General features: G+C 44.2%; 1 protein-coding gene across 1 annotated transcript; it reads right to left on the bottom strand.

Annotated features, from left to right (window-relative positions):
• Positions 1-9,137: 9,137 nt before the first annotated feature.
• On the bottom strand, positions 9,138-10,178 carry LOC308045660 (inositol 1,4,5-trisphosphate receptor-interacting protein-like 1; the record flags this gene model as incomplete). The annotated part of the gene is made up of 1 exon (XM_080353072.1): positions 9,138-10,178. One exon carries the CDS (start codon positions 10,176-10,178, stop codon positions 9,138-9,140), a length of 1,041 nt encoding a protein of 346 aa, XP_080209198.1.
• Between the last annotated feature and the right edge of the window lie 281 nt (positions 10,179-10,459).

Here is a 10,459-nt window from a genome sequence, read left to right as displayed (position 1 = left end):
CATGGATGGAGTTAGAGCTGCCTGGTTGTGTGTCACAGTCTATACTTACTTTTAGGACCTTTTTTCTTTCAGGTGGAAGACCTCTGCTGTCTGGAAGGCAACAAGTATAACAGAGTTGTTGAACAGTGCCTGTGATTGCACAGCAACCAATGTGTGACAAATGTGTCTTGTAAGACAAATTCAGTGACTTACTGTCAAACTCCAAGAGTCTACAAAGAAAAATCACAGCGCTTTCATATCATTCTGCTGCCACTAGGACAGCGTAGGGTAGGTGAGGCTGGGATAATGGTCTGAGCATTTAAAAGAAAGCTCTCAAATTGGATTTTGTGTTTCAGGAGAACTGGGGTCCTGGGCACATAACGAGTGCAGATATTTCTGGTCAGTGTACTGGGGCTTTGGTCTTGCCTTCCTTTCTTAAAGAGAACTGTGACAATCCAGAGCTGACAGCACTTCTCATCTGTTCTCTGGACTCTCAGGCATGAAGCCTCAGGAGCTTCAGGTTCTTACCTCCTCTGAGATGGAAAATCCAAGGGGTTTCCCATTCTTATCCTAGAAAATTAGACTGCAAGCACTGTGCAGTTTTGCTGCAGCTGATCTTACTGGTCTCAAGAGATATAACTCCATTATAACAGCTCATAACCAGTAGTAAATATACAGTTGATAAGACTAGGAATTTTTGTTTAAATTAGCCATCCAAAAAATCATCCTGGGAAAGACTGGAGCAAGGAGTTTGGGAGCAAAGCCTTTTTTCAAGGTATGCTCTTAATGGTGTTTTTAGGCTGGACCGGAGAAGATGAAAGCAGCAAATCAAATTTCCAGCTTCTCTGCTAAGTGGTATTAATTAGGGTGTAATGTCAATCGACAGCACTGTGCTTTGAATCAGACAGTTAGTGCTGGACTGACACCTGACAAACTGGAAAAAATGAGCAGCTTTGCAAATCTATTCTTCATATACTGGCAAAGATGAATAAATCAATCAGGAATAAGATGGAAACTGCAATATAGAACTGAAATCTGTCACAATACGGGCCAGATGTACATGAGTGCTCAAAGAATAAACAAATCATTAGGAGAAACAGTTTCCTTCTGGTACCATTACTTGTCTGGAGAATTGAAAAAGTGCAGCCAGTCACTTAACGATGATTTTAAATTTTTGGTATCTATATAATTCTGAATGTTCCATTTCCAATATGAGCAATAGTGTAACAAAGCATAGGAAATGTCCTACTGGATGGGCCCAATAGCCCAGTACTCTCCATCCATCAGAGATAGGAGCTGCTAGTTGGAAAGAATACAGAAAAGTGGCCACATCCTTCAGTTCATCCCCCCTGTATCCCTGGCATTCCCAGCTGCTGTATTTAGGATGTCAGAGGGCACGTCCCTACCTAATCCTTCAAATATCCACTCTGACACCTGCTGTGCAGGAATTTGTCTTATCCCTTTGTCATCCTGTTAATACTATTAGTGTCCCCAAGTGCAGTCAGTTCCAGTTGTTCATTGCTGTGTAATTACTTTGATTTAGTATTGCAGCTCTGCATTCGCTTTACTCTCACTCTTCATGAATTTTGTCTGCCCAGCCACATTCTCACCAGGCTGAAGGTGTTTTTTTTCCAGTGTCTTATAAAACAACTTCTTCCCCTTGATCATTTTAGCTGCCCTCTTTATCTTCTCTGCTGCCACTGCTTCTATCTTGAGCTGTGGAGACTGGGACATCCACTGTCCTCAAAGACATGAGAATCATCAGCTTTTATGTATCTGCAAAATGATGCTGCCTTAGCTCCCGCTGCACAATATCCTGATGATTTCAGAGAACTATCACTGACAACTCCAAGAAATTCAATATTGGTTCTGCATATTTTGCATAATTTTCTCTAATTATTAGTATTGCTTTTTTTCCGTAACCTTTCCAACTCTAACTCTCCTTTTCCATCTTATTCCCTTTCCTTAGTGGGGAGGCCGAGGGTTAACAGAGAGCATCTGCCACACTTTATTATTGCCCTACAATAAATGGTGACACTCTGCCTTCTGGAAACACAATCAGACCTGTTGTAACTCCAGTTCCTAAGGGGCCGTGACACTGTGCCTAATTTTACACATAACAGAAATCCCCAGAGAAGTTTGCATACACCTAAAGCTGATATCTCAACAACTTCCTAAACCAGAAGCATTACCTATCAACCTGGTTAAGTTACTTAAGCCCTTGATTCTTTCTCATACACACAGATTTTGCTGAGTTGGAAGACTGAGCTGCAAGGGGTCTCCATCTCACCAAAACGCTGTGTAAACTGTTGTCAAAGATGGTGACAAGCTCCTTAATCAGAGCCTAAGACATTAGCACTGCTGCCCCAAGGCAGTCACGAGAGCTCTTTTGCAAATGCTGCACATTAAAACCAGCGTGTCTTTGTAATATGAGATGGTGACGAGCCGGGAAGGAGGCACCTGGCACTGACAACAGGCGATGAAGATGTTCAGTTTGGCGGGAAAAGCGAATGCTGGTTAGAAACACAGGGAGCTCCCTATGTGTGCTGTGGAGCATCCGTATCGAATCTCCACCTCGCTTTTTTCTACGGCACAAATGAAACTTTGACCACTGGGAAGCTAATTTTTAGTGATAAAAATAGATCCCTTCATTCAGTCCATAAGGCAGCAGGTGGTGTTTAGCCCGATCTGTGTTTTGAGAGAGATGGGAAATAATCCGACTGGGAGTTTGTACACGGCTTCAGCTTCCATGTTCGTGAATGTCTACTTAAAACCAGCGTTTTGAACCCCAGTTGTGCTTCTACAGCTCCTTCATAATGTGTTTCTGTAGTACGGAGAGAAAAAGAACCAGAATGTTGATTTTGTCTGCTTTCCCAAAACAACCTTGAATTAATTACTGTCCGTGGGCATGAGATGCAAAATAAATATAAAGATAAAACTACTTGCAAACATGCCTGCAGTTATTCTGCAGCCATTCCCTCACATTGTGATCAATAATAGCTTATTGACATTTCATTAAAAAAATTCTTCCCCATTTTTTTGTTTAATTTATCATTAATAGACAAACATAATCTTTTATTGTCTACTGTCTAACCACACATATTGGTTCTGTCACAGCTCCCTTGTTCATAGGACAAAAAGAAGTTCAGAGTAGAAAAATCCATATTCCATCAACAGTTCTCCTAATTTTATCAACCTCCCTTCATTAATCCCTCCAGCAGCAGTGTAAAAATTACTTTCTCAAAGTCATTTATTGGGCTATTGGGTTTGTATGCTCTTTCTTAGCAGAACTTTCTATTGATAGATCTTAAAAATGTTTGTCACATCATGTCAAAAGCTTCAAAATGTGAGCTTGTGCAGAACCTAAAAATAGCAAGTTGAAGAAGACTGGACTGGCCTAAAGCCAGGCCAGGATCAAGGAGGAATAAATGTGACAAAATCACTTTTACTCACTCGTGTCCTAAACTCTGACTGAAGACTGGGTGAAACTAATTCAAATGATACAGCTGTGTGTAAAAAAGAGCGAGAATGAGAATATACTGCAATTTTTACTCCAGTTCCCCTGTCGTTTGCATCGCTGGCTACGTTAGCACACTGGCCACATTTGAGGCACTACAGAGCCTGTAAAAGAAAGAAGTTGGCACTTGTTGAAGAAATTAGTGGAAGATTATTTCCACAAATGGAGAGTAAGAGGAGGCAGGGAGAGCGCTGTGACCCCCTCCCCAAACTGCAGCTTCGTACAGCATCTCTTCTGCAGTTGAACCCTTCTTTAAAGATAGCACGGCATGTTCCTGAGCTAATTGGACATCTGAGTCACACGAATCATCAGAATCACCATAGAGACAACAAATGCATCATTCGGAAAAAAATCAGCTGTTTAAGATGGACCACCAGTGCCCCTTAAATATATGCTTGCTTAACATTTGGGATCTGGAAATCTCCATGACTAGCAATTCTAATGAATGAAATGCCAAGTGATACCATCTCCTTGTGTGACTGGCTTTGACATTTCCAAGCATAGCCTCTCTCCTGGGCCATCATTTTGCACCCACTCTTGTCTGACAACTTGCTGAAGAAATGCATCCAAACAGACAATGAAATGCCTGGATGATTTATGCAGGAGGGAAGTAAACAAAATATCACTTAGAATAAAACCTTTTCAGATGCAACTATAAAAAGCAATATCAGACAGTTCCAAGTGCTGGAAAATTGCTTTTGTCGCTGCTGCTTGGCTCATTTCAATTCACTCTTTTAGGAGAAATTTTTCCTAGTGAGGTTTGGACTTTGATTTAAATGGCTGAAGGCTCCACAATAGTTGCCAGGCATTGGGTGCTGGTTGTGTTTGGACAGTTTGCTCATCATAACCATGGCACAGAGTGAGTGATTTTCTTAGAAACCTGCTGAGAATGAAGACATCCAGGAAATCAGTAGCACAGGGACTGTGAAAGTCTCAAGTTCTCTATCCTGTTCTTTGGCTCAGTTTTCATAAATAATGGTTACATTTGTGTATATTACTGCTAGATTTTTCTTGACGTAGGAGATTCTCCATACTTTAATTTTCATTTGGACTCGTAGTCTTATCTTCTTTAAAATAAATCACTGATTCCCAGTGTTAATCTTCATATGTTCTCTCCTTTCCATTTTCCCTTCATCCCCATGTTACCTCTCGCTTAATAACAATATGCAAGAATGAAACACAAAATGGTGATTTGCCCCATTTTACCCAGGTAATATGTCAAGAAACATATGAACAACATCTGTGCTGTGCTATTCAAACAAATGGCACATTCAATAGATTCAGCTGAGCAGGGGAGGAATATTGAAGATGATGTGCAAAATGTAAACAGGTCACTCTCTTCAAGATAAAATAGATTCTTTCAATGCAAGACATAATTAAATGGAATTTATTTGAACTCTCCCTTCTGTGGTCTAATGTATGCCTGTTTGGGAAAACAAGATTATTTTTTAGCAATTCTGACTTGAGTATATATCTGTTTTAACTTCCTTTTTGGCTCCCAGGAAGCTTCTCATTTACAGATTAGGACTTTTCTATGTGATGTAGAATGGCATCCTAGCTTGAACAGATCTCCTGCCACATACCAGCAGAAGAAACAGGACCAAAATGTATTGAACGCTGATTGTAATTAATAACCAGATAAAAGTAGCAAGAAGCTTGCAGGAGTGCTGTGAACCTAAGAAAGCACCTATTTGTCCTTACTCCCCTTCATCCTCTCCCCCTGCAAAAGTGCTGCTTTGTCTGTACAGAGGGAGAATGGGCAGGAGCAGTGCAGTGTCGGTCCTCCTGGTCTTTGTCATGGAGAAGCCAGCAGGTTTTCAGTAATCTGTCCTCATGATGTCTTCTGACTTCAGGCTGGAAAGGAACCATCTGTTTGTTATACCACACGCTGAGCCTGTGCTGTTGGCAATCTTCTGGGCTCCGACGCAGCCAGCGAAGCTTTGCTCTGGGGACCGCATACAGTGGGGCACAAGGCTGATTCTCATGTTGGAAGCTGGTGAAACGGGTCCAGAGAAGATATGCAAACTAAATATGTATTAAAAACAGGCCTACTGCTGCATAGAGACTAGGAGAGTAGCTTGAGGAGCAGCACATGGGAAATAAATAATCAAACAAACAAACAAACAAATAAATAAATAAATAAATGTGATATTCACAGTTCATGAAGGCTCTAGAGAGGACGTGTGCTGAGAGGATGCCAAGTGAGAGCATGTACTGTGCAAAGAGCCGGGAGAGGAGGAGAGATGCAGCTCCGGTGGGCGGGAAGGCTGACCCCAGCAGAGCGAGGACAGGCAAACTCATCTCAAGAGATGGTCACAGCAGCAGTGACAAACGATTTCACAATATGTTGCTTATTGCTGTGTACGTGTGCTTATGTAAATAATAGCATTGCAATATCAACCAAGAAAACCACATCTTATCTTCAAATGAGAGAAATTGCAGATCTGGGGGTGGAAGTGTCATTGGCACTGAGTGTTGAGACTTCAAATTCAGTGGCAGGTGATTCCTTACTCCCTAAAAGTGATGCAAGCACTTAGCCTGTTTGCATTAGGCTCTGGGGTTTTGTTTCTGTGATGGATTACTCCAGTCAATCATGGAATCCACTGTGACACTAATAGCTGACTACTGAGATGCTCTGCAGTAGAGAGCCATGGGCCTGTGGTACTTCAGTTAACTAAAACTGGCATTGCATTAGAGCCAAAATGAAAATGCTGAAAACAGACTCTCTTTGCTGACAAATCCTCATTTAACAGAATCACTCTTTAAGAAGGTACTTGGTGCTAAAAGCTCTGAGGGTAAAATAATAGGAAGAAGAGATCAAAAAACAGGATATTGACCTCAACGTAGAACAAAGCTACAGGGAGACCTGTGGTCTTTTGTTCATGCTCCAAGTTGTTAGATGCAAAAGACTTCTGGTTGAGATGTCACACACACTCATTAACCCAGTGCTATGCACAAGCAAATACATTCTGACTCAGCTAAGCTTAAAAATCCATCCAAGCAGGGCATTCTAGGAGACCAGCATTGTTTGTGCCTGAGTTAAGTTAGGAATGTAAGCCTTTATACATGCGTATGTACACACATACACATACATATGTATGTAAAATGTAACATATATATATATACACACATGTAAATAAAATGTAGTTTTGTTATTTCCACATGTATTTTAAAAATAGAAAAGTAAATATTCGACTAAGTTTTCTGAAATTTTGTTGCCAATAAGCAGTGGCTGCGGATCAAGGTTTTGAAGGCAGTTGGAATCCTGTGACCAGAGAAGTGAGTTGCCTGTGTGTCGCCCTCCCTGCCAGCTTGTCCGGGGACGCAGCTTCGCTAGCAGTGGGGCACTGCTGCAGCACTAGGGATGATTTGCACCTGGACAAACCCAAATGATCATGGAGAAGGTGGTTCTGCCTGCATCTGCCCATATAGACATGCCAATAGATGGCAGACACATGCTATTGGCAAGGACCGGTGCCAATGTTCACATATGGTATTATACATAACTGTCCCAAAACAGGCACTGGAGAGAGGACCAGTGTAAATCTTTATGATAGGAATGCTTTGATTTGTGCTTTGCTGCAGAGCAAAGTGCAGAGAGTGAATGTTGGAGGTGGCAGAACCCAGGAGAGCTCCAGACTTAGCAATGAAAGAAACAGAGGCAGAGCATCAGATGTGTGAGTGAGGGGAGTGAGACCTGCTCTCACGATAGCGGTAGAGGGGACAGAGTAGGTGGTATGACCATCTTTGATATGAAGACAAGAAGACAGAGAAGTCCAGACTGCAAATGGACTCCAGATTATTGACCACTAATCTCACTAAAAAAGAGTTGAACTAAGATGGCCAAGAGATTTACCAACTGCAAAGTGTTTAGGGAAGCTGACCTGAAAATCAAAGGTCTTCCAAGAAGCCCTCAAATGTTGGTGCATGCAATTCATGTAGGTACGTGTATTTCTCGGTTCTACCAATAACTTCGTATCTTGAAATTTTTATGGTCCCCTTTAGTTAAAAAGGTTTCTTTCTGAATAGTATTCAAGTAACAGCACTGCAGATGGTGCTCCTAATTAGGATGATCACAGTTGTAATGATTTAATTTCAAATTTTGAATGATGTTATAACTGAGTTAACATTTTAATAAATAACACAGCACGTCTGGAGAGCAGGTTTATCTGCAGTCTGCTATTAAATACCTGTATGTGTGTGCTGGGTTCAAGGAACATCTTGTCTTGCTTTAATACAGACATATAAAAAGAAGACTGTGTTTCTTAAGATCTTAACAAACAAATCTCAAAGGCTGAGTAAATAGACTCCTTTAAAATTAACTTCTGATCTTGTACAAATATTGTGGTTTTTTTCTTCAGCATCTTTACTTATATTTTTAAATTAATCTCACAATTATAAAGATGATAGAGTACAGAAATGCTAAAATGTAAGGCGAAAGGCATCAGATTTTTAATTAAGCACCAGCATGTTTATTTTGCTGAAGAATACAGTCTGTCTCATGAACACAGGTACATGAGGAAATAAAGAGATGGAGTACTTGTGCTTTGAATTAACAGAAAGTGTGAGCTCTGTTTTGAGCTCTGCTGTTGATCTGCTGCTTGATCTTGGCCAAGTCATTTCACCTTTGTGTAGCACCGCTGAGTGTTGTTTTTCATCCTATTCTTCTGCCTCATCTGCCTATGCTGAATATTCCTCTGACTTGTTTTTCCTGCTGTGAATGGCTGGTGCTGAGCAGCATGAATCCCTGGTCATGGCCACTGTGCTAAAAATGGTGCCTGAATCTTTAAAGTCTGAGTTACCCTGAGGGCAGCTTGAGGCCGGTATTGGACTCGTGCAGACAGATGCTCGCTTGGAAAGATGCTGCCCCAGAGGTTCAGAATTCCTGGCTCAAGTCTCCATCGCAGGGACAGGGGCGATTCATGCGAGTGCGTGCTTGTCAAACAGGGAATTTCATCCTTGCCAGTGGCAAGGGAACACAAGGCAGAACGCAGTGCTCAAACGATTGATTTCAGTACAAATGTCTTGATTAAAATACTTCTACAAAATAAAAGGCGCGTGGTCACTAATGATTACAGATTTCATCGCACAAAGGCACCACATCCTGAGAGCAATTACTTGCACTGCCCAAGGGGGTCAATGTGCCAAGAGCAGCCTGTGCTGACAAGCCATCCCAGGATACCCGTGTGAGAGCTCTATTCCTCACCCCAGCTGCAGTGCAGTGGAGACACAGTAAGACATTCACAGGCTTGCACACCCCGTCAGGGAAGAGCTGTCTAACAAATTACCACCCCACAGCTGAGCCCAGAGCTATCTGCATGCTCAGAGCCCATGGCTAAAAAAGACAGGATGATCACTCACAGCTTTTATTGTAACACCAGTTGATTTTCAGGGAGGGTGGCATTCGACCCACTCATTCACACATCATACACACAGGGGCAGTTTTCTGGCCTGAGATATTCTTACTGACCTGGGCTATCACCCCTTACACTCATCAAAACCACACTTCTGGATAAGCTGTCCAAGGCCCTCTAGCTGGAATCGCATGTCCTGCCATTCCCGCAGCGGTGTGGCTTCAGAGGGTCAGCAGTGTACTCTATGGGGAAAAAGGGCACGGAAAGGCAGAAATCCACACGGTGTCCTATTCGAGGCTCAGGAAGGACTCGGAGTCAGGTAGTGGCACCCCTAAAGTCATCTGAATGGACAGGTTTTCCTGCCCTTTCCATAGGCTGAGCTTGCAGGTGCGTGTGGTGGGCAGCAGGGTCAGCTGGCAGTGGTGTGAGGGAGGTATCAGCTGCCAGGTGGCTTTCACCAACATCTGGATCCAGCAGGCGGTTTTCTCGATGTCCAAGTATGAGTTGGTGCAAAGGGTGCTGAGGAGGCTGGGGCCTTGACTTTTCAGCTCCTCCTCGCTGTGGTGGAGGAAGCACAGCATGTCCCCCACCGTCCGCTCCCTCTTGCACGTGCACTGGAGCTGCACACGCAGGCAGGAGTCGCTGCTCAGCACGTCCTTCGCCGTGTCCGTCTCCAAGAAGAAGGCATGGCCGGGAGGAGGCTGCAGGGGCACGAGCAGGTGGTAAAGGACATTGTCCTCCCTGGCACTCCACCCTTTGTAGCCATATCCCACCATGATGGCTGGCTGCAGCCATGGCATGAAGGTCTTCCTGGAAAGACTTTGGCAGGTACTAAGAAGCTCCTCTACCAGGTCTTCCACCAGCCTCCACTTGTCAGCCATGTAAGGAGCTGGCCAGCAGATGTGATCAGCCACATATCCAGCCAGATCCCCTGGGCCTCCATAGTCATCGTCATCATCTTCCTCTGCCTCTTCACCATCATCCTCTTGACTTCCAGGGCTGCCATGCTGGCAGCTGATTTCTGGCTTGTGGCTCCTTTTTCTGGTCCTCCAGCAGAGCCACAGGAGCAGGAGCAAGGCTCCTGCCCCAAAAGCAGACACCCAGAAGCACCAATGCCGGGAAGCAACAAGGAGCAGCACTTCCCTGGCCACCCCATTCTGCTCCAGGGTCTGCTCCAAATCCTGCAGCAGCCGAGTCATCTTGCAGCTCAGCTGCTGTGCGAGCTGCTGCACGGGCCTGTGCAGGTCCCAGTGCAGCTGGTCACCCAACTGCAGGGTGCTCTGGGCAAAGCCCAGCACAGCCAGGACGAGGAACACAACGAGAGCCATGTCCTGCAGGAGAGGGAAGAGAAGGATTCTCAGTGGGTTTGAGCAGGAGGAAGCTCGTGGTGGGGGGACCAGATGCGGGAGCCACAGGGACCTGGGGGCAGGAAGGGAGAGGGGATGACAGAGCTGGGATGCGCCTGTCCCCACGACATCACTGTGCTCAGCCCAAGGTTCTCCCCTGAGCGGCTGGACCCTCACTCCTGGCAGAGATCCTCCCTCCCCAGGGTTTGGCGTTTCTGCCCCAGCCCTTGTCCAGCCTGGCCCCCCGTGTGTGCACCCACCGC

This window comes from Nesoenas mayeri, assembly GCF_963082525.1.
Source record: "Nesoenas mayeri genome assembly, chromosome: 14".
Lineage (NCBI taxonomy): Eukaryota > Metazoa > Chordata > Aves > Columbiformes > Columbidae > Nesoenas > Nesoenas mayeri.
Note: the sequence above shows the minus strand (reverse complement) of the source record. Positions and strands in the feature narration are given on the sequence as shown.